This window comes from Schistosoma mansoni, chromosome W (assembly GCF_000237925.1).
Source record: "Schistosoma mansoni strain Puerto Rico chromosome W, complete genome".
Taxonomy (NCBI): Eukaryota; Metazoa; Platyhelminthes; class Trematoda; order Strigeidida; family Schistosomatidae; genus Schistosoma; species Schistosoma mansoni.
In genome coordinates this window covers 26,571,885-26,598,129 of record NC_031502.1, presented here as the reverse complement: position 1 = coordinate 26,598,129, position 26,245 = coordinate 26,571,885, and the positions used below count along the sequence as shown (strand labels likewise).

Here is a 26,245-nt window from a genome sequence, read left to right as displayed (position 1 = left end):
TCTTGAAAAATTTTGTGGCTTTTAAAACACTTAAAAAGTACATAAACTGAACAGAAGTAAACTTGATCAAATGTGTACCGTTGTCCATTTTTTAGGTGTTTAAAAGATACTTTATTATATAAATTCAAATTAATTAGTGAAGTGAAAACCAATAATTTAATGATCCTTTTAATTCTAGTAGTTGAAAAATTGGATTTAATCGGCAACATTATTCAGGTATGATGTAGATTTTTATATCATACCTCTAATGGCTTCTGTTTTTCAAGTCAAAAGTTTTAATCACTCAGTTACTTTGTTCGATTGAAATTATTCAGGATATGTGAAGACAAGCACGTTCACTAAACTCTGTACCGAAAATTTGGCTAATTGGAAATTAGCATATTTCTGGTGATTATTCGCCCTAATGTTATATAACATTGTGCTTGATAATGAGGAAAACCCTTGACAAATGCATTGCATTTCATTAGCTTTTTTTTGAATAATATCTCATTTTATTCCTGGTCGTTTTTACATATTCATTCTGAAGTGTTAGTAAGCTGTTTAAAAAAATTGACAAATTTTTTTCAACCGGTCTACTTCGATCAATTTTACACTGTATATCATATTACTTTATTATTCTACTTCACCAAACTTTTACCCGTAACACATTACTTGAAAAATATATGAAAAACTAGTTATCAGCTGGTTTATATAATCTAAAAATTGGCAAGTGTATTGTATTTCGAACAACATGTTCTTATATATCTAGATCAGCCAGTTTCAATGCAATGTAAGGTCCTGATCGTAACTTTAAGTTTAGCAATGATTTATAAACTACTACCTCAATGGGAATGATATTACTCAAACCATTAGTTTAGGCAAACGGAATTTCACTTACTGATACACTGACTGGAAGAGCAATTTCTTGTCTGGAATAAAGGCAAAGGACACTGATCTGTTACTAGATGACTCAAATCAAGTGATTTAAATTCAGTTTTTGAGGTTATTTGACTGGCACATACACGATAACGGGTTTGTTGACAAACTGTTCGAGCATTACTTCCTTCTGCTGTAAGTTTATAGCATGTTCCCCACTCACCCCAGTTAGTCAAATCACCACTCACTGGTCGATTCATGGCGGAATTGTAGGCTAAAAGTAATAAGTGGACACTGGTTTTGAGAATTTAAATTTTATTGAAGTATTTTCAAACTTAATTTGCAGTTATAAACTATTTTAAAACACTGATTTGAATGTAACAAACGGATAACATAATGGGTAGAACGACAATGTAAACTCTGAAATAAAGTATTCAACTTAGATAATACAACATTAGTTAAAAAAATAATTTAATCACTTGAAATATTATATTAGGCGGCTGTTGGCTAATGTGATTGAGGTTGTTTTAAAAATATGTGAACTCGTTGATTATACATGAGTACACATGTAGCAAATGTTTTCCTGTACACTTATCGCTTAATAAGTTATATTTCACTGAAATATCTCAGTTTTCTAAACGCTGAAATAAGAATTTACTGTAAAACGAGTTTCCAATGAGTAAATTTTCAATTAATAACTATATATACTCATTATTTATTTCATAAGACAAGGTCATTCCCTATTTACAAACTGCTTACTCAAATAGCAATGTTAATAATGGTTGAAAAATTTCAATATTATGTTGTAGAAAATACGAAACTCCCTGTCCGATGTTCCTAGTAGTTACTTATTTTATTTCTAGTTCTAAGATGAAGGGAAACCAACCGGCTGTTCTTTACAGTATGAAACGTAGTATTAGTTACTAGCATTTGTAATCAGAGGCAAAAGTTTTAATTGTTTGAAGTTATGAATCCGGTATCTGGTAGACAATCCAATATCCTGTCATTCCTAACGGTAATGGCCAGAATATGTAACCCCGATTAAGTTTTACCTCGTATTTCTGTCGGTGTTATTTCAAAACCAGTAATTATTTATCTATGAGCTATTAAAAGCAATTTCTTCTGGTAATTTTAAATATAATATGCGCACACACAACTTGAAATTGAATTGATGTACTTGGTTAAGTCAATTTGGCACAGTAATTTGTGTGACGTAATTTTTTAAAGTTAAACAAGTATCTTTCCAATCAAATAGTTACATTTTCCTATGTCGGAAAAAGTGATTGTCTTTTTAACGGAAAACATTGTCTTACCATAATCAACATTACTTTATGTAAATATGTCACTAGGAATTTGTAAAACTCACATAAACATGACTTACCCTCCTGTTTAATTAAGCGCATACACATCAGTTTTTAAGTTATTGGTAAACTTTGTATATACATTTTATTTGCTCATTTAACTAAAAAGTGACATGATATGAGCTTAATATTGTTACATACTTTGAAAAGCATCAGTTATTTCTTTTGCTTGATTGGCAAAAAACAAAACTTTATTTCCTGCTACTTAGTCAAACGAATATTGAATAATATGGACAATCCTAAATTTGTTGCAACAAACCTTGAAGGCGTTACCAGCTTAGTGAGGGAGTTAATTTAAACAAGGAACAGTATCAATCGAACTTACGGAAAATATTGACTCGAGCAACTGCACGTCTTTTCTCACCATTAAGACAGGCCGCTACACATGTATAATTTCCACTGTCTGAAGTTGTTGTATTCTCTATGATCAAGTGATTATAGTCATTAATTACAATATGTGGAAACGATTTAGTATCAACACGCTTTCCATCTTTTAACCAATAAACCTAAAATTAAGATGATAAAATAAAAAAGGGAAAGGTCACTTTGATATTTATTTTGGGGGGGGGAGTGAGACCAAAAATGGTTCCAAAGAACAAAATAAATTCAGAAACTATTCAATGTTCAAACTCTTGACTAATTCAAATCTTTCCACTGATTCCCAAAGAGTATTCGTATTTCCATATTCATATATCTGGTTTAAATCATATTTATCACAGATGCGGGCCAAGGATGCATGATTTAGATTCTAACCGTTTCGACTTTTATAAACGTTCAAAAATTCATCGAATAATTTACTAGTGAAAGAGATCCCATGCCCATATACATTGACAATAACAGCAACCATTATTATAAATAAATTAATATATTTGTAATATCCCAATGAGTAGAAAAATAACCATTACTATTTACTTTGAATCTTAAGTCAGTCTGATAAGTTCCTCAAAATTATGATGTTATATTCAGTTTAAGGTTTACTGATCAGTTTCAACTAATCAATGTTATTTGAGTGATTTTATCATTTTATTAAAGTTTAACTAATGTTATAGGGTACGTAAACGCGTAATTCATCAAACCATTTTGTTTCAGAACGATGTAGACAGCTTAACTAAAATCCTGGAACTTGATTTTTTTCTTTTTATATCGACGGGAAAATTATCAGTAGAAACAGTATTCATACTAATAGATTTATTAAATTTGTCCAAACCAAAGTACTTATTTCTATTGGTTAATGCTTTACTAGTTATATTGACAAAGTAATGGAAATGACATTTTGATTTTCAATGTTAAAACCTCGAGAGAGTCAGTGAGAAACTTTGTTGTCTATGATAAAAGTATATATATATATATATATATATATTCCTTGCATGAACGGATATGTTAGGTAAATTTATGTTTTAAGTAACATTTTGAAGTTACAGTCTTGTTTTTCTGGAATGATTATTAGTAACAGACATCTATTTGGAATGTTTAATAAGTTTTCTGCTTAAACTTCATTTTTTCTATTAATTCTCATTACATTGCAACTTAACGTATGCCTTTATATAAAAAACCAAATAATATTTGCTTAGTTACGAAAGTATTCTCTCCAGTTTATCAATAAAATCCGTTTCTGTCAAAATAAAATCATTAAAAGCCTTAAACTTTTTCCAATAGTTTGTATAAAACCATTAGACCATAAATGAATGAGTAATCTTTCGAGGGATTGATGTGTCAATAAATAGGAGATTGGAATCTTTTAGAAATTTCACACAATTACTGTCACTAAATACAACTGCACTCATATTTAAAATTCTAATTTTTGTGGATAGTTTTATGCGATAATGTCATTATTTTTAAAACTGACGATAATCAAGTCACACTATATAGGATACTTTTCTTAGTTTTGTGAGAGGCTTGACGGACTGGACTTTTGAACTCAACAACCGACCTGTGGAATAGGTTATTATAGAGAATAATGAAACCTGGCTTCGCGTAGTGCGTTATTGACCAAACCCATTAAATTCTGACTTTAGTGCCATATATTCAAATGATGTTTTTGAATAATTTAGATGAAAACTTTTGTAGTTCCTAAGATGAATCAAATTGAAATACTAAAAATTCATGGACACAAATTTAGAAATAGTAAACACCGAAGTTAATATTCCTTATAATATAATAACATATTTTAGGGAGTCCTAGACTTCAGGATTTCTTTTTGATGCTGTTCATGAGGACAAAGCGATTTCTGTGATTTCTAAATGTTCAATTACAATATTAAATGTTTTGATTACGATAGCTATACGCAAGTCGGTATTTAAATTTCAACCAGGTTAATAATTTGATGTTTAAAGTTTAACTTTTCTGAAGCACGACGAGTTTTTTACCAAAATGTTGGATATTTTGACAGATAATTTGATTCTCCCTGGAAAAGCACTAACAACGATATAATGAAATAAAAATCAAACTCTCATGAATATAGTACTTGGACACTCATGGGACTATAGATGTTTAAAAATTTGCTTTACACTAAAGTCATGAAATAAACCAGGGCTCTTGCTTAAGTTCACTCTGATAAGTATCTGATTTTGTACACTAAAAGGCAGTATCTCCAAAAGACTGATGATTTGTTTTATTTTATTCGAATCACGTTTATAAAACACCTAGTGATTAAAATCTCTTAAATAACACTACTAGAACATTCATGGGTGTTAACATTATTACTGTTTTTTAAACTACATTATAAACTTTGTTTATATTACTTTTTCTATTATTATCACACCCAGTATTGGATATTGTAATCGTAATATGATAGACAATGTCTGTAAAGAAAATACAAATGTATACAAGCAATTTGACTTATACCTATTTCTTGAAAAGGAAGTTAAACATTGTATTTCAAAAAACTCTTCTAAAAATACTTTCACATACTAATTAAGCTTATTCATATCAGTGGCTACTATTTCTCCTCTAGCTTTTATCAATTCATATAAATCAACAAAAACTCTTCTAAAAATACTTTCACATACTAATTAAGCTTATTCATATCAGTGGCTACTATTTCTCCTCTAGCTTTTATCAATTCATATAAATCAACTATGAATATGCATAAAGGATCCAAAGAATAAGTATTAGTTTTTGAAGTAGTGTTGATTTAGGTGGTTGGTGTGCACAAGTACGCTTGTAGTTAATAATAGCCTTAAAAGTACAACTTGTATCTAAGTATGTTTCACACTTAGGAGAGCTAATTAGTAACTATGACATATATAAAAGCGGAAAACCAAAACATTAGATTATAATAATAGTAGCACAAGTGGATATTTATATTTTTTGTAAATGTTTCTCTCCAATTAGCAAAAATAGTGAAATGAGCAAAAATAGAAGTCATTTAATTTTTACATTATTTCCTCCTTGCCAGAAATATATTCACTTACATAGTTCTGTTATTCTTGACTTTGTTTTAACAAAATGTCAATCAGAAGTTTCCTAAACGACAAATAGTATTAGAAGTGTCTCAGTACTTCTTTAGCATAAAAAATTAACGTATTCACGTGTATGTTCTACTCTTACCAATAAATAAATAATCCTTTAACATGTTGATACAGCTCTAGTAGAAAGAGAATATAAGGTTAGAGTACTCGTCTGCTTAATGACTTAAGCTAAATTTTGAATTTATTGAAAACGGTTTCGCAGCGGTCGTTGTAACGGCTAATATAAGCTACTGCATGGTTTGTAATGTGGGTTATTTTGTGAAAGTGCATATCGCATAGGTTGCATGATGAAAGTTAGCAACCATCATCATATAATTCCTCTTGCAACGTAATTAAAAACAGAACTTGGTTTAGTATGAAAAAGTTTTATTCTGGATATTACGATTACACAATACATAAAATACAAAGAAAATAGTTATCTCAATCTTATTCAAATAGTTATATTCTTTGCAAATAATACAATACCTATGTTAGGGTAAAATGATACACTTTCCCACCTCCAAAGTGTTGCTAGACTACCATGTACACCTATGAAAATTTTGACTAACTAGTTTACTTAGACTGTTTGCCATGATTTATTAATATTTCGGTTGATTGAGGCATTTTGGTTGATGATAAAGTACGTGAACAAACCAATTAATATTCGCGTAACGACCAATAATCCTCTAATAGGATAGAGCAAATATATTGGATATAGTTTAGACTGAGTACTACCCACCAATAAAACAGCTGCTTAATCCTCCTAATTTTTCTTGAAAACCTTTTAAACAATTAAACGTCGTAATGACAAAAATAACTCAAATATTTGTCGGGAATGACCGACTAAACAACCAGAAAAGCTATATCCCTTTACTATCTACGTAACTAGACTTCTTAAATGCAATCAACCATGAATATGCTAAAACAAAACCATTTATTTAACTTCATGCCTTTTTGTCAATTTTTTTTTCAGCTAAAAAACAATTATTTAAGTAATACAATGATAATGAGTGTCGGTAAAAAGATTCTTATTATTCAGTTTCAATACAATAAACCATATTTTAGACATTGAAAGAAGATTAGACTTTATCAGTTAAATTTCATCTTACTGACAAAGGTTTGAAATAATAATGGAACTTATTGAGATGCAACTGAGATAGGTTTTATACTGATCTTATATAATGGGAAATATAAGTACGTTGAAAGTTCTCTGTCATGTGTTTGAAAAAAGTATTTCAGCACTTCTAACCTTGATCGAATACGTTCCTTCTTTATTCCTATAAAAAACGTACGACGTAGTTTTATTAAACGTATTAAACAAAAACCCTATAACCTAAATTACATACATACTTTCTCATTGCTTTTATTGGATAACTGAAGAAAATTATATTATAACGATTAAAGTACGGAAATTCATTCTAATATTGATGATGTATGAGAGATATAATAGTACCCTCAAAGTCAAGTGGCGTAATTAAATAATGAAGTAGTTAACTGCACATCTAAATTTATGACCATCAATATTTACTTCTTAATTACTTACAAAGTATTTTGAATATGGTTCAGCATTTTACAACATTTAAATTGGATTGATATTTTATGTTTGTTTTTTCCAGTAATTTTAGAAAATAAATCTCCAAGACCCCTACTTATTATGACATTAAGAGTTTGAATAGATCTGTGTGATGTAAACTTTATTAGGAATACATGAGTTCACCAACATATTTTCTTAATGAACGCTTAACTTTTATAGTATTCTAGATAATATCAGAAAACTCTTTGAGCTCATTTAAATGTTGAAATACTGTCCTGCATAGTAATTTAATCTCGCAATTATAAGTAGTATTACACTTAGTTTAATGGGATTAAGAATGGTTATTTAAATTTTCATTCACGCTTACTCAAGTCTATGGCAATTTTTTTTTTCCAAACTCTTAGACGGTTGTAAAAAAATGTGTTTCCATCTTAGAACTGTAAACAGCTTCTATTCAAATTAAACACTAATGAAAAAGAAAGGATATTTAAGCTAGAACAAAGTTGATTTCTCTTAGACTTTAATCTTATCTTTACAGTAATTAGATATGGGCTTGTCATAGGAACTACCATTACTCATAGTCACATTTAAAAACAAAACCTTGATAGAGAAATTTAACTTTATATTTAGACTAAAATAGACCTTACAAGTACCTTAAAAAGTGTTTCAGTCTCAAAGCACTAATTGTTGCTTAATATGCTGTGCCTATAATAACCTTCCATCCATCAAACCTTAGATTTTGTTCCAGTTTTTTTTTAAGATACATGAATAAATATTTTCTAATCTTTAACGTGTATGATTGATAAAGTTTTCTTTGTTATATTTAAAAGATACTTCATCTACTCATATATATTAGTCACTCCCATTGTGAATTAGCTTATTAATATTTTCCTATTTGTTTATTTGTTTTTGTTCATCTATTGAGTTGATGATTTGCCCGGAAAATAAAACTTTTACAGCATTATCTATCTAATGTTTTCATATTTCACTAGATAACATTGAAAAGAACAACATTGTTACTTCTGTAATTTTAGGATATTTATCTTCAAGCTAATCTGAACAAAAAAACCTGTCTAATCCATCATAATTCACTACACCGCATCTCAGCTACAATTATCACCACCACTCCATTATATATATATGTTCACTATTAATGGATAGCATAGATGACAGAGGTTAAGTATTTTGTGCCTTATGTTCCCTTTAATAATAGTCCATTTGTTTACTACTAGACAGATGCATTATAGATAACTAGTCGAGGTCACAGATTATCTTAATATTGAAATGATAGGAAATGTGAACAATTAAAAAAACGCCAATCCTAAATTCAATTAAATATGTAGAATATATCTTGATTATACCAAAAAATTCACTAAATTAAATGGAGAAAAATAATTTTAGCCAATTGAATATAGTTTCACTGAATCCTAACTTCATATGATCTATGATACACTGTTTCTTTGAAACGAATTTGTCACTCAGAAAAAATAATCTTCATTTAACAAAGTTTTGTCAATTGATCTTACTATGAGAATATCTAATTTCACGGAAAGATTCAGAAGTCTTAAACCATTTGATTGCAAAATACGTTTCATCGTAAGATATATTCATAGGTAAACGCGAATTTGCTATGTTCGCATGAGTACCTGAGGCTCACATTTGAAAATGATTACTAAAAACCTAAATAAACTCATTTTCTTTTAATCTGGGAAAACATCACAGAAAATAAGTTACATTTAAATGGTTCTGATTCTAATGTAGTTTGACACTTAACGGGTAATCTACAATCGTTGGTGTGAACCTTACAACTTTAATGTTTGTTCTTTGAACCCTAGCAGTAGAAATAGGATAACAATTATTCACCTTAACCTTGAATCAGAACTACAAAGCCTTCAGAAGCCCATTTGAATGAGGGTAATTAATTACCTTTTGTTGTGGTGATAATAGTCGTTTCCTTGCCAAAGAAATATGGACAGTCAAAAAGTGTTTTTGATCAGATAGCTAACAGGGAATTGAACCGGCTCTATTAGCTAAAGGAAATTCTACCAAAACCATTCAAAATTAAATATTTATAAAAATGCCAACTGTGTTATGATTAACCCCGCTGAAGCAGTTATAATAAAAATATTATCTGAGCAAAATTTTTTCAGCAATTTTCCATTGATTATTTACTTGAATTCCTTTCAGTCAGTGGACACAGACATACGGAGATGGAGCCAATTATCAGTAATACAAAGGATTACTACGTGGATCATAAGTCTTAGAGCTGTTACTAGTGATATGTAACTCATTACATCGTTGAACACTTCAGTAAAGACAGTGGGATATGATCGACTGAATTAAGTCCATCCTAAGTGCACTATCTAAATACAGATTATGTAATCACGTCCTCATTAAACACGTGCACTTTAATTTAATTTACACATCAGTGGATTATAAAATTCTCAAATCAAATTTTCTGTAATGCTAAAATTTAGTGATCTTAATTTTATTTCAGCAGTTTCATATGTCAGATTAAATTTTAAAATGCAACTGAGATTCCTAAATTCATTCAATTAAGACCACATACATACTAGACGGAAACGTCTAGCTCCCGAGATATTCTTTTCCGATAAACCTTTCCATTAGTAAAGATTTAATAATTTTCTTACTGAAAACGCTAACTAATATCTCCAGTGACTAGGTACTACTGAAATTTACATTTTTCTCTCTCTATATATGCAGAGTAAATCACTTGGTTAATTTACATCTGATAAGTGTTTTGCCGCACCATAAATATGCACATTACATGCATTAGTAGTAATATCGATAAAATAATATGGTTTGTCTAAAAATAATGATGTGCCCATGTGACAATTTCAGTTTGCAATTGTCAGTAACTGAATGAGTGTTTGTCTAAGATTTTTGTTGTGTTTTTTCTCACTAAAATAAATAATAAATGAAGCTGAATTACTGAAAGTGATAAGTCGATATTTTTTGAAAAAAAAATTATGCTTAGTAACTGACGTTTCACTAGATACACTATCATAGTAAACCCTTATTGTAAATTCACCAGGAATTTTAATTCCTAATCAATCATTATTGTAGATAGGAATAAATAGTAGGAACAAGTGGGAAAATCTTAGTAAATCAAATTAGTTTCATATAAGATTATTACTGTCTCACTAACTTCTTAAGACCACTCTTTTTTCTTAAAACATGACAAGAGTGAATGGTGACTTATTTAATCGCAGATTTTAAATAATTAGTTAAAATAAATTCGGAGAATATTAGTCATTTTATTTAAACAGAATTCAGAAAATTGTCAATTATAACTACTTCAACAAATTTTCTGGTCTAGAATTTCATTATTTTTTTGAGTCACAGTTCTAGTAACTGAAAAATATTGTCCCAAAGTGACCTTCACAGCACAAAACTCTTTGAAAAATAAGACTGAGATGGCAATCTTGTCGTAAAAAAGTTTTGACTCTTAATCAACCATAACCTCATTTGTGCTTACATAGTTTCTCAAAATACCGAGCTAATGAAATTTTCCTAAATCTCTCATTTAAAATTTCTAAAATGTAAGTCAATAGGGTCTACTGTTTGTACCTAATTTAAGTGACGTAGTTCCTCACCATCTATTAAAAAAGCGTATGATTTGCAACTGTGAAACATAATTTCAACAAGACCTCTTATGACTGATGATACTTCTTAGTCCTAACTTTTGAAATAAGCATATTTTTTCCCTGAACCCTTAAAACTATATTTACTTGAACACTGAATTTTCCCATTTGCACAGTTGATGTTTCATAGTTTTCGATATTCAGAATCATCGAATGCATGATAACACTGAGATATCACATAAAACTCTCAAGACTATATCAAGTAGTTATTTTCTAAAACTAGTACAACGAGTGCAAGTTTATTTCAATTATCTTTTCTTTCAAGATTTGAAAACCATCTGAATTGGGATTATTAATACAAAAAGTCAGAGGTATCAGTTTGTCAAACTTGATTAGAATTATAAAGTAAGTTACTCAGAAACAGTACAAAAGGACTGAGATTTAAGAATGTATCCATCTAAGCTCACAATTATTTCTTCACACATGCAGTGTCGATCAGTTGCTCTATTACTTAGATAAAACAAGAGCTACATTAAACAAGCAGACAATTTGTGTACTTTTTTATTTGACTTCACGGAATGAATTTATTGTGAAGAAGCCGGGTTTTACTGGTAAACTTACATGAAATATCTACCCAATTTTTATTTAGCAAACAGTCAATTGTTTAAAATGAGATTTATGAACATTTAACAGAGATCAGATGTTGAAAGTATCATGTAAAATATAACATCAAAATTATGATCTTATATTTAATGGTGACTACAAACGGAATTTTCAAGATGTACTTCGTTTTACATGAGACTAGTAAATTGAATGTTTACCAGATATTTTTGGATTACCAACTACTATTTCAAAACTATATATCTTTATTAACTAGGTTATGAGAGTCAATTACACTTTAAAAGATATCGGTGTTATGAGATTTTTTATCCCCTGAAATGGTTAGTCATTAGGCTAAAATGGTGTAACTGTGTTGAGATTTTAGGTATCTGTACAACTGGATTATCTTTAGAATAAAATGATTTTGACTAATTATCTTGTCATTATATTGTGGTTTTCTTGATGTTTTAGCATCAAACCATACCATCGGTTTTGCTTAGATGGTTGTAATAACAACACTTATATTCTATCAGCTTAAAAAAACAAAACAGCCCCAAGATTTCATGTATTGACAGTCTAGCAAAGTAAGAAATGGATTGAAACACTTTATTTTATGTGTTTGACTGATGACGTTGATCTTATTAATTTACACCTGGTTATAAAGCATAGTTCTCACTTGATAGGGGTATATTTTATTCTATAAAACCATAATAACTAGTTAAATATAGGTGAACCAACAAACTTCGTGATATGTTATCATTCTTTACTTAAGTGCTGTACTTTACAAAATACTGAACCTATCGGTTTATATTGTTTGAACGTTTCTGTACATCATAAATATTGTTCACAATGTTTACTAACCTGACTCATACAAAGATCATAAGCATGGTATTCACATGGTCTAATAATACAATATGATACATATAATCGATGAGTACTTAGCAATTTGTAAATATACTAACAGAAAATATGCAGACATTTGCTATAAAACAAAACATGTATAAGCACGTAAGATATTAAGTACAATTAGTATTCATGTTATTTTAACAGGTATAAAAAACCAATGATAATAAACGAATTAACCTACTTCAGGATCTGGATCTCCTTCAGGCGGTAGGCACGTTAGCACAAGACGTTTACTGACAGCTAAATCTGTTGAAACTGGTTCCAATTGGAATTTTTCGTCTAAATCTAAATAAATAGAAAAGATATAAATATGTATTCCCTTAGAATGACCATTTCTCATGTAAAAATGGAGTAGCGAATCATCAATAACTATTAGGCGAGAAATTCAGGAACTTAAATTATCCATGATAAATGAATATTACTTTCAAAGACATACACACTTTTAAAAGATTCATATAATGTTTGTTCGAGTTCCTGCAACAATCTTAGTAAGCATATTTATTAACATGTATACAAGTCAATACTATCAAGAGCACAATAGGATTGACCAACTAATCACTAAAATGATAAAAGTATGTCGAAACTAAATTCTCATAACCAGGAACTGTCAGGTATTTTCAATAAGTTTGATATATGAAGAAACAATTTTTCATCTCCTCTGGGAATGTTAATATCATATAACGAAACGAGCTTTGAAAAGTGTAAAATGCAACTTAGTCGAGACGACAATCTTCTATATGAAGTGCGAATATACCTCGCATTGTACCTTGTAGTAGTAATGAATATTGGAAGAAAAACTATGCAATGGTCCTAAGCAATTGTTTTTCTCAATAATTTCAATGAAACATGTACATCCAATTCAAAACTTTGCACTAACTAGTGTTGCTTAGTTTCAGAAAAACATCTACCCGGCTAACGCTACTTCATATTACAGTTACAGAAAAATGGTGAACAACATTAAATAAAATCAGGCTTTCATCTATAAATTCTGTATGAAGTTGGCTGTCACGTAAACATCAATGTATCGTTCACTGTACATAATCTGCAATACAATAAATGAAATAAATATGCTAGTAAAAAACGATAACAACTACAATTGACAGCCTCGATATCTCATATGGCAAAAATAACGTTTGGTTTGGCGATCCATTCAGAATAAACCATAAACTGCTTATAGTTTGATGTTGTGTGAATAATGATCGTACAAAATACAGTCAGCAGAATGAAACGAATTATTGCTAAGCACATACTTTAAACATACTGTAATCCTGAAAACTGTTTCAGGAATTGTGATACTTCGTCGTAAACTTCTCGGTGCCAAACTTCTACTATTTGGGTGTTGAATTTTATTTATTAGCGTTTTACCTATCCTTGTAATGCCAACGAGGTTCACGATGGATTTGTGACATTATTGAGACAATCTACACAAAATAGTAATGAAACATCTGACTGGATTCGAATGTCACTGTGGACAACAACACTAAAACGCATTCAACAGATGAGTCTCAAACAAGACTGAACACACTCCCTACGCTCTACTGCTAGCAGCGGCCTGCCTATCTTAAAGATTGTCTGATAGCTCTTTGAGTAAATTTATCATTACACACACCTAAGAACACCACATTGATGAGTTCTAACAAAAGTTTAGTTTTATGAAACAGCTGCTGAAATTCTGATATCATGAATGCTAGTGGTAGTTATTGGATATGGTCCTAAATTATCAACATAACTGTTTTGAATACAATTTCTTGAGATGTTTACGTTTCAGGTCCCTTTAATTACATTAAAATCTAAAACCACACATGTTAGCTAACTATTTTAATTAAAAGTTATCTCACTTAGGTCTTACATCTTAACTCACAAAGTTATACGTAGATTATTACTAACGTCTATAAACTCATTAATAAACAACACTTAATTGGTTACTGGAAAAACTATGTTGACTTAATAATTTGCAGGGGATATAGAAATCTGTGTAAATAAAGCAACTAAACACACTTGCGCCACCGCTTATCCTACTAACATATGGCTTAACTAAATTTTGCTTTTCGTAGTTATGTATATCAAATGAAATGAAATTTTAAGGCATACTATATAGTTAAGCAATTGACAGAGATATGATCACATTCAGCTTTCGTTGAGTATCAGACTACTTTTCAACAAAACTTCTTACCAGTTGAATAAAATAATAAAATCAAACAACTGTATATAATTTACTACATTTGAAGGAATTACATACCCATAAATCATTTCTTTGAAAATAAATTTATCATCCTCAGATTTCACTTGTTTCATTCATGGTTAGCCTTAGAAATTTTGTAAGATGATTTCTCTAGCTGATAATATACTTTCAAAACTATTCATCATACACTTGTTTTTTGTCATCAGATAAACTAAAAATAGTGACTGTTACCGAGTTAATTAATCAAATTATACATGTTATAAAAAGCCATGAATGAAATGAAGTTGAAATAAGTAAACATAACACTATTAAAAAGAACGTTAAAATTACAATGAGTCATATTTGATCCCTTCATAAGACAAACATACTTAACCGTAATTATAAATTTCATGACATAATCAAACTAACATCTAGACGAAGAAGAAGAAAAGTTCGTTCCGTATTAGTTCTTTTTTCAATCAAATCAGATGGTTATCTTGATTACATAACTCTCTCCAGATGTATTTTACACAAAAAAAGTGTGATTTTTAACATGCGTATTAGAAAATTTAAAACATTCGTTTTAAAACATAAAAATACAATACTGCATAATCTATAGACTGTTTTAAGAAAACCATAAATTAACAACATGGGTTCATGATTAATATTGACCTTTCTTAAGTTGTCCCCCCCCACACACACTGATACATATGAATCATCATAAGGAAGATTTATTCAGAGTCTATGAATACAGATCCACTTTCGTGGACAGATAGTGATCTTTTTTTCAATAGTACCTGAATCACATCTACTCTCTTTGAGAAAAGAATAAAGGCAGATAAATAATTTTAGATGATTTAACAAACGAATGGAAGGATCGAGCTAAATTCTTTTTAAAAAGGTCAATTTAAAAATTCGTTGAATAAGTATCAATTGGACGTTAACGTTCTTGCATACATTATTTGATGCAACATTGATGATTTTGAAGTTAGAACTATGCCTGCCATTGAAAAATCATTAAAAACGGAACAAAATTAACAAATCAAAAATTAAATTGGTTAATCAGTCTCTAAGTATCACATTTCGAGAATGCGATAAAATCAAAGAAAAAAATCAATTAACTGCCAATGAGTGATTTCAAAGGTTAACTGAAACTCAGTAACATGTATAACAAGCACATCATTTAGGGCTAATTAGAAATTCAATGTAAATTTACTTTTTCCTTCTCATTTTGATAATTAAATTTGTTGGTTCACATTTTGATAATTAAATTTGTTGGTTCACATAGACTTATATGTGTTTATGTCAATATACTTGTTGATGTATACACTTAATGAATCCACAAAAAAATGATTTGTTATCAATAAAGAAATAAATTATTCTTAAGAAAACTGAAAAAACTGAAGTTTCTCATTTAATTTACCGAATCTTATAATAATATGTAGATGATGTGACGATGATACTAAAGAGACAAAGGTCATGGTTTTCTCTTAATTCAAATTGAAATTAACGAACTTCTTTTAAGTCAATGTATTGCTTCATTTCCATTGGTATATCAATAAGATCATGAATAGACACCATTCACTTCTGTACACTGACAACATTAGTTAAACTAATCTTATTTCTGCCATTGTTGAGTTATAACGAAAAGAAACATATGTAGTGAAGTTTGCTTGGTATTGTTTTACATGAATCTTCTTATTGTTCTTTAGGACTGCAATCGGTCAGTCTCATGTTGGCATATGTGCATCCTGTGAGGATTGCCTCGATACTGCCTTAACTCACAAGCTTTATAAGCAAAGATGGATAGTGGCTAACAAGTGGAAACCAGGACGCGCATTTCGTCCTATTTGAGGTTCGTCAGCCGGATGTACCTGCACCCCAGAGTTGATGTTCATTCCATTGCACAAGCAGACGGCTATCAGGACTCAGTATATGAGTGGATAACCAGATGGCGTTTGAAGTGAGCGGTACCAGGTTCGAGTCCCGGGGGTGAATATCAACTCTGAGATGCATAGAAATAAATTTTTGTATCTTTCAATATGAGATTCTGTAATTTGTACGAAGTTCATCATTTATTTTAAAAACAACCACATTGATAAACTAAGCATAAAATTACATGATTGGTTTCATCTTCCGTTAAATAATAGTTAATCAAAATAGCTATGTAATAACATAGGGTGAAGCGAAATTTTTCGTACCTCTTTTGTTGCACTAGGTATAACAATAATCACTGTTCACAACTAATATCAATGTCTGTAAGTCGTCTAGATTATTATCTTCAAAAGTAAAATACACTAATTAGTAATAGTTTGCTCGTGTAATTTCATATAAGTTACGTCGAACTTCCTCTTCTGACAAACTTCGTTGGTAATCCCAAAGAAATGATTGACAAGAACCTGTACTACTCACATTACAACGAATATGCGAAAAACGTAGTTGTGATTTGAAGTTAAGGATCATCGAGAGTAATTTCTGACGAAAACAACCCATAAACTACTCTCTTCCTGGAAACATCTAGGTAAGTTTTCATCTTCAACTTTTTAAATTCATAACACTATATATAAATGTGATTGATTTACACTGTCAATAAAATGTTACTCATAAACCTATAGTCTTTGCACGACGCATACATTTAAAGGAATAGCTTTGTCAATAATCATGCTCTTTTGTCACATTAACTACGTACGTAAATTTGGTCTGTTTACCAATGCCAAGTATTGACTTCAAATATTTTCAATAAAAATTACTTTCAGATTATCATGTTTTACGAATCCCATCTTCAATAATATAACCAATCTATACTTTCCTGTTTGGTCAACTGTAAAATCTCTTTAGAATTTAAACGTATTGAGTGTAATGAAATGAACTTATCTTAAAATACTCTTTCTAAAGGAAATGCTTGTTCACTGACAAACAATAGTTTCAATAAAACCCTATCACAAATTTACTTAGTCAACCTTGCAAATCAAAGCTATTAAATAATTTTAATTTACATACTTCAATTTGATTTCTGTAGGCCAGTACAGTTTGTATAGTTTGTATAAAGTGCTTCATTGGGTGAATATATATGTATATATATATCATAGTTATTTTGTGAATATATACTACATCATAGGTCAAATAAATACAAATGAAATGGGTAGATGAAGGGAGGCAAAACAAATTAGCGTCAAGTTAATTTGTCATTAGTAAGAGTCTAGATAAAGAAAAGATTTTTTTAACGTTTCATTATAACAATTAAAAGTAGTTTATTAATGACTAACCTTTAAAACTATTGTAATATTAAACACAGACACACCCTTACACATTACAAACGACAGAATTATAAATTTTCAGATGAATAGGCTCAACGCATAGAAGAAATTGTGATTCAAGTAAAACGATTATTCAAATTTTTGAGATAAAATAAGTAAATGCATGTGGTCACTATTACTTCTATTATCATTTTATCGTAAGCTCAATGTCATCGTTTTAGATTTATTCTTTTTTAATGATTGTCAGAGTCCATGTAACCTTGTATTCTTCCTATTTACAGTTTTATTACGTTTATTCAAACTGGTAAGAAACTAAATTAGTAATGGACATTGTTAGTTGAGTGTATTTCACATATCAGTTAATACTGTATACGGTGGAGAGGATTTGTAGCTCTGGTGGATGATTTTAGTGTTTTGTTCTCTGGTCTGGATGGTTTGGTTATGGGGCTTTCATCATTCTTCTGAACAATATCATCAGCACAAAATTCAAGACTTCTGCTCCAAGTTTATGCTGAAGAACCAAGGGCGCTCCTCAATCAAACCATCCAGATCAAAGAACAGAACTGCACCAGAATACTGTATACTTTAAAACAGTCAAACCTCGTAACCTAAGAGTTCAGTAGTAAGAAAAAGGGATAAATTGTTGTTTGCAAAAATGATCTCAAATTCGACTAATTGGATTAATCCTTAGTAGTATGCTATTTAAATATATATTTTTTGGCCCTACCTATTTTATAACCGACACACATAATTATACTATTATATAGTAATCGAAATTTCATTCTATCCCGTGACTCAAATGTTGAAGCATACTGGTCTCACCAAGAATTATCTCTTTAAATACTAAATACTAAGTCAAGTGAAAACGACATTTGCCTCACAAATACTTTATATCTGACTGTATCATTTAGAACACACACATATTACGTGTGTACATTTTCTTTGAAAGGAGTCAGTTATTGTTCTAATAAATGAATTCAGAACTGTGTGTGGCATGCACGACTTAAATGTTTTACAATAATGTTTACCAATAGAGACTGAATTTTACGGATGAACGGTGTTGTGGTCAAGCAGAAACATAATCCAGAAGTACTAGGTTAATGATGACCGGACGATATATATTTCATACGTTCATCTAATATCTTAAAAGCTTAGTTCACAGGTACTGATTTTTATTTCCAAGTTTTTGTTTCTGAATAGGTCCTTCGAGATAAGTTATAACCTTACAATTTCACACTACATTTACTTCCTGATAGTAACCTCTTCATTAATGGTTATTGATTCCTACTTCTTCGCAAATTATTCAAAGTTCCAATCCCCCACATATCCAAAAAATTTATTATTTAGACTAAGTCTCTATGTAGCATTATTGATTTCAGTTCAAATCTTCGAGAAGTTCATTTATATAATTCAAACAAAAAAGAAAAAAGACATCTTTTTAAATTATATCTCCAAAACTGTACTCTTCCACTTGACAACTTACTTAAAAAAATAGCTAAACAACTATTTAATTAATCGCAACTTTAATGTACACACCTTAGATTCAAGTACATCAGTACAAATACTTCAATAATGTATATTTGCACATAAATACATTTATACATTTTCTTAGTAATTGATTGTTTTACATGTGAAAGAAACATCATATTAGACATGAATCATTAAGATACAGTTTGTTTGTTTGTTTTTCATATGAATGATTAGCCTTTGAGTACACTTATATGAATATGAACATAATGGCATATTATTTGACAAATGTATATATACAGATATACCTCTATATTTAAGTATGACACTGGATATTCAATTAGTATACAGTGTATTAGTATTGTTATAAACAATAAAAATGACATTAGTATATAAATTTATCATAGAGAAGTATTTCTCAATATTCTAAACATATTTCATTAGTTCATTATGTTACATTAAGATTAAATTTTTAAAAAAATTTATATAAAAGTCAAAATATTGTCAAAAACTAAGAATTATCGCCTTCGTTTTACTCGACAATAAAAAGTAGGTAGGTAGGTAGGTAGGTAGGGAGGTAGGTGGGTAGGGGACTAAACCAAAAAATAAGTTTTCTTTTCTATTAATTATCTCGAAACAAAAATGTTTTGTGGCCATACGATGGTAACATTAAATAAAAGCATGCAATTGATTTCTAGTTGACATTAATGTAAAGGAAGACACAATTTATTTAGATAAATGAATAACTAATTATTATTCACTAAGTTTGTACATTATGTTTGCATATTATTTTTTTGACAATAGACAGATAGAGTAAATAAACAAGATGTAAACAGATAGCTATTTAAATATTCTGTAGGTCAGGATTGGAAGGAATATACACAATCACCGTGCTGGTAATAATAATTCTAATAATAGTAAGTACCACGATGCACAAACACACACACAAACGTTCACGTTATTTAACTTTTCAGAATTTTTTGACGTCGTGTTTATCTTAAATTGTAGTATATATTTAAAGAATAGAAAATAATTGATCACTGTCAAGATGTCATATCAGAATAAATAAAAGCTACAATGAGAAGCCACAGTAGTTGACCGCTTCTATTCACTGCTTATAATTCAAATAAGGGAGATTATGAAGAAAGTAAGAGCTTGTGTCACTGGACTGTTCAAGTTATCCTATAAGTTATTACTAGTTAATCAACTCTGTACTTGAAAAAAACCACATCTAGATGAGAATGGTTCTAGGCGTAAAGAAATTGCCTTTAAACATAGTTAATCCATTTCTTTTTTAACACTTCGTATTATTTCCGTCTTGTGTTACTCCAACTTTCCTATTGTTAACTCATATTGTAAAAAACAATATATTCACTTTATTCGTTAATCAAGGATTTTAACATCAGTGAACGGTATAATCAGTCTAATTTTTGAACCTAAATTGATAAAAGACAATCTTGTGACAGAGATGACTTCATTTGATTACCTTTGAACATTTACACCCTGACAAACGTAGACTACTCCCGTTATCAGAATAAATATCTGAGTGACAATGTCGCACGCTTTCGCTTCCAACTGTAGTGAAGCTATCCAGCATATTACTTTCATCAAAATATGATAATTGTAACTAGCGAAGGAACTTTAATTACTAGTACACAATTCTTAGTTGGAATGTTATGTAGATTAAGGATTAGAAAAACCATCAGGTATTGTATTTCCGTCAATGAAGTGTTAAAGTTTACCAGTTCTTTACTGCAAACGTTATCAGATGCCATGTGATGCTCACATTAGCATTGATACTATATCCAACTCTCACTAATAACACTACCATGCGAACTCACAGCCAAGTAACTTACCTGCTCTCTACAAAAGTGCTAATGTATATACTCTTTTTCCCTACACTATAGCCAATACCTAAAATCTAGGCACACATATTAAATATCAAACACTGTGATTGTAATACAGATCTAGCTGCAACGAGGTTTCTGATACTTTTGGGTGATTGAATTTATTTGAATTTCATTGAAATCGTGAACCAATCCCGGGTAGACCACCACTGAAAGATTGAAAACACTAAACGGACACTCTGTCTTAGTATTGGACTCCTCAGAAGTGTACACTCACGACTCTGGGATCCCATCGGATTCGAACCCGAAACCGCTAGCGCACGCCCGACTGCCTAATCCCAAAACTACTGAGCCGACGTCCTACGGTTTTATGTCTAACCTTATCCAATCAACGACATTGAAGTTTATGAATCAATAATGAAGTTTTCCAATCATCAACTTATCACCAAAACATGTCTGTGTGAATACCTAGAAGAAAGTTACATTATTATCCGTTGTTTAATAAAGATGAATCTTGCTCAATATAGGTATGTCATACATTCAATCCACCTGGAACTCCTCTAGGGTAAACAGTTTTCTAAATCCCGGACAAGGGATGGCTGAGCCTAGGGTTACCAGTCCTCCCTCGTAATAAAGAATCTCACTACGAGAGGCTAATGAGGAAAAGTCGTATAAACCGTTTGAAATTTGCCATGAGGATTAGAGGGTCTCCATTCAGAAAAGTTACCACTCTTCATGGTAAAAGTTAGGATTTTCCAAAAGCCAAGATACCGACACCCTTTCTAACAACCAGAACAACATTTAATATTGGTAAATGAAATGTCCGGACAATATAAGAGACCGTGAAAGTTATCCAAATAGCGGAAAAAATGAAAAGATACGGCCTGTCCGAGTTTGAAATAAATGAAACCCATTGGACATAATCTGGAGAAAAAGACTGAACTAAGAGAGGTATTATACTCTGACTACAAAGAAGATGTCCCACACACACAATAAGTTGCACTGATGCCGTCTATTGAAGCTTATACGACAGCAATCTCATAAAGCTCTTATTCTAAATTGTTTATAGCCTAAACTAAAACATTTTCAATCACCCATTAAACCCAGATAAATCTAGGCCTTAACACAAGTAATAAATGTAAAGAATCGATCAGTCTATTATTAAATCTTAAGCCTTAACATTACATGTATATGCACACCATGCATATAAGTCGAATTAAAAATTGATTTCCCTAGATTTTCTAGTTTTGCACATTTTAATGTAAATAAATGTATATGGAATACATTGAAAACAATTAAGATTTGGTCATTTTAACAAAAAATTAGTTTTAAACCTAAATTCTTATAGTCTTATAATAAATTTACCATAAGTAATACAAACTACAAATAAACTTTCTTTCTTAAACCTTCCTACAGTGTTCATTTGTAATAATCTTCTTTTTGTGTGATAAAACATGAATGAGGAGGACCTTGTATGGCGGTCAGACTTAGGCCCATTTATTAGAATCCATAATGACTTTGATGGTTTGGTGTTCGGGATTTGTTAATCAGGAAGTTAAGTGACATAAAAGAATAACCCGTTTGACTCATTAGTATAGAATGACAGATATTAAGCCACTAATTAAAGAAATAGTTATGAATGTATATTGATAAGTTATCAGTTCAAACTGATATGAGATACAGTTATTTATTACATATTGCACTGTAGTGAATCTTTTCACAAGTATTAAAGCGAGTGCTTTTCATTCTTTATATTACAGCATGGATAAATTTCCCATGCTCTCCGAGATACTTTCGTGCTATGTTAAAAAAAGTGTACGATAAGCTAGAGCTAGATCCTTTTGGAACATTTTGCTAACTCTAGGTTCTCTCATTTTACTTACCTTCATAATCTATCAAACTTATCAATGGATCACTAATTTTTCAATTAACAAGAGACTAGAGGAAACTTAAATGTTGGTATGAAAAATCTTTTTAACTTCCAACTTGCCTTAAGTATATTCACTTCAATAAATCAGATAGTAATAGTGGACGTAACGCTCGCATTACACAATATATTTATACAAAAAGATATATAGATATGAATTACTTAGTTTTTTACAATTTACCTCAGAAACGACCGTGCAGTGCTTCCAGGTTTTCCATGGAGGTCTAGCTTCAAGTGACTCATGATTTCAACTATATAAAATTACTAAAATCTCCACAAAACCCTCTTCCGACCATAAATATTTGTTTGAAAAATAAGGCAATTAAGTTTACTTTAAACTGACTATCATACCGTGTACATATGAGAAATATAGATTATATACAGATAAGACAAGTTATTTAATGAACACAAAATGTAGATATCGAATGTCCTAATAACGTTTATTATCTTCTGGTTAGGCTTTTCACATTATTCAATAAGTTCATCATGAGAACAGTGGGTCAAATAAGATAAGCTGATGTCCTCGAATAATTGTCTAATGGGTCTGTTGATTTAGAGTTCGCTGACTTAAATGTTATTCGTTTACATCATTCATCTGTTGGAAAACGAATGAATTAGTAGTTTGCAATAAAAATAAAACGTCCTTCAAACTAAATCCCCAATAATTTCTAACATTAGACTTTTCTCAGTAAACTCAATGGTGATATCTATAATAATAATAATAATAATAATAATAGTTATTTTAAACTTACATGCTTCTTTGATTTCTGTCGTATTGCTGATAACTTTTTTCGGTCTTTATAACTTTTTTCGGTCTTTGTAGCTTAACCACTTTGTTCCACGCTTCACAATGACAAACATATGTGTCGAACCATTCTTCCACATCTTTAGCTCTGACTTCCAAGCGTAGTTTCCAACGTTTGCCATCTGGATCCGGTAAATTATCTGAGTTCAACTTTTGGATCTCCAATATCCCAGACTCACCGGGACCTTTGTATGGTATTGTTTGTTCAGCACATTTGATAGCAGCATGTGAAACTGGTTCAGCGACACATTCAATTGTAGCTGGTTTGTTTTTCGTTGTATAATACAATGGTTTAGGATGCTGAATAAATACTGGAACACCCTCTAAATGTGTTTCATCTGGTTGTACTAAATCCTCTTGTGAATCAGCTGGAATAGGATAAGAAAGTGTCAGGAAAAGTTCAGCTACAGTCAATAGAAATCTTTGTAACATTATTCTGTGAAATATTTAAAATTGACTAAGTAATTCTAGTGTATTAAGTTTTCGTATTAAATAACTTGTATATAAGCATTTTGAATGGGACTAGATGAGTATAAAAATGATAAACTATTATGAAGATTATTTTTATATGCATCATATAAAGTGGAAACTCAGAAGATTTCGCTTGTTATGAAGCCAACCAATTATGGAGTGATTTATCAATTCTGTTTTAACCAATCAGAACGAAGATTTACATGCAAACAAACCAATCATCTCGTTGAAATAATACGGTGCTTTGAATACAGTTAATATGGGACCAAAATGCACTACCTGAAATCACTTGTTTTGGTTTAGATAAATCCTTCGAACTATGTTAGATTAATTACTATTTTTGTATATTTATTAACCATAAAAATTATTGCTATCTTTCGCTAAAAAAATACTTGATTGGTTTATTCCGTATAATTTGGGGTATGAAGAACTTGATCTATCATTATGAGTTGAAATTTAAAATCAGGTAGTTCATTGAATAATGCTTATGATTGCAAAACCACAGAAACCAAAGCCATATAACTTAAGTTAAAAGGATTATATAAAAAGACGTCTGGAACCTGAATCTGTATTTCTTTTATAAAACGAATAGACTTGGAAGCTTGTTATTCATGTATTCTCTGTTAGCCGTTTAATATCTTACCGAAATCTTTCTACTAGCTTCATTATTTGGGAATGCAATCGAAAATGAGTAAAAAATTTTCTAGGTATTCTCCTTGGTGCCTTGCTTAGTTTTGAATTATTAGCAATAAAAGATTCATGGTGTAAAAGCAAAACAATTAATTTTGTAACAACTCATATTTACTACTCCTTGTTCACGTTACGAAATTCAAGTGGGAATTCTTAGTTTAAGTTACGCTGCTGCTCATTTAACGAATAGCTAAACAGATTTATGCCAGTTATTTAAATGATAAATATAAACCGCGAAAACAAAATTAGGTAACTTTATTTTATTTAGTGAAGAAAACGACATTTACTTACTGAACTATTTTGTCGACAGAGCGATAAAGTTAGTAAGGAAATTGTGTTACTTGATGAAATCGAAGGCATTTATGCTACTTATCATATAAATTCAAACCAAGCGTATATTTTTGACCAAAAATACTAGATTATTACAAGAATAGCCTTACTTATGAGGATAGAAACAAATGTCGTTTGAAAAGACAGTAGGTCAAAATGCTTTGCGATCATTGTCATATAAGTTTAATTTTCATGATTAGTATTCACAGAACTTATCAGTAAAATGCATATTATAATTTTTCGACATTAATCTCTTCTGTATAAAATAACTCCACATAAGTTAAAATATCTTACTAGGCATGTTGCAGATGAGTTTTCTGGCCAATATAACTGAAGTAAGTAAACAAATAAGTTACCTTATGATAAAAATTGTCCTTTGGCAATCTGGTCTGTAAAAAATTAACCCCGATTCATGAAAATTATGTTTAATTAAATCATGACCAACTATGTTTCATCGTATTTTCGATACTAAAATATAATTTTAAGGGAACACTGACCTGTGTTTTTTGATGATATAAGAATTAAACATTTTATGAGAAAGTTGATTAAAAAACAGGATTATTTTGTTGGTTGAGAAGACTAACCTAAGTAAACAGAATCAGTGCATATGAGTCTGTGAAATATTACCATGTTTATTGTTTCTTTAACTGTATCCATTCTACATTCACAACAAGTACCCATTGAAATTTATGTGTAAATCTACTCATCTTTTAATGAAAAAGGTTAGTTGCTTAAGTTTTTTCAACGATATTGAATTACGTTTTAATGAAATCATGTTTAATGTTCGTTTTTAAACGGGATCCTGTATCGTATAAGTAAAATCCCCTTATATTTTTCGATTGGTTCATGTAATTTTCGATAAAAAACCCTAAATAATTTTATTGGATTGTAGTACTGCTACTGATTATCATTAAGTAATATAGATGTTATTGAGATTTTTGTTCGCTAAGGCAACTATCCCAATTGTAGCACATAGTAAT

General features: G+C 30.2%; 1 protein-coding gene across 1 annotated transcript in view; it reads right to left on the bottom strand.

The window, feature by feature from the left end:
* Smp_165440 (putative netrin receptor unc5) overlaps positions 1-24,206 on the bottom strand; it is a gene marked incomplete at its 5' end in the record, with an annotated part of 53,570 nt that extends 29,364 nt beyond the window's left edge. The window contains 3 exons of the mRNA XM_018789169.1: positions 2,542-2,722; positions 12,544-12,595; positions 23,722-24,206. Coding sequence (XP_018654639.1) covers positions 2,542-2,722; positions 12,544-12,595; positions 23,722-24,206 — 718 coding nt within the window. The remainder of the gene's footprint in view (positions 1-2,541; positions 2,723-12,543; positions 12,596-23,721) is intronic.
* Between the last annotated feature and the right edge of the window lie 2,039 nt (positions 24,207-26,245).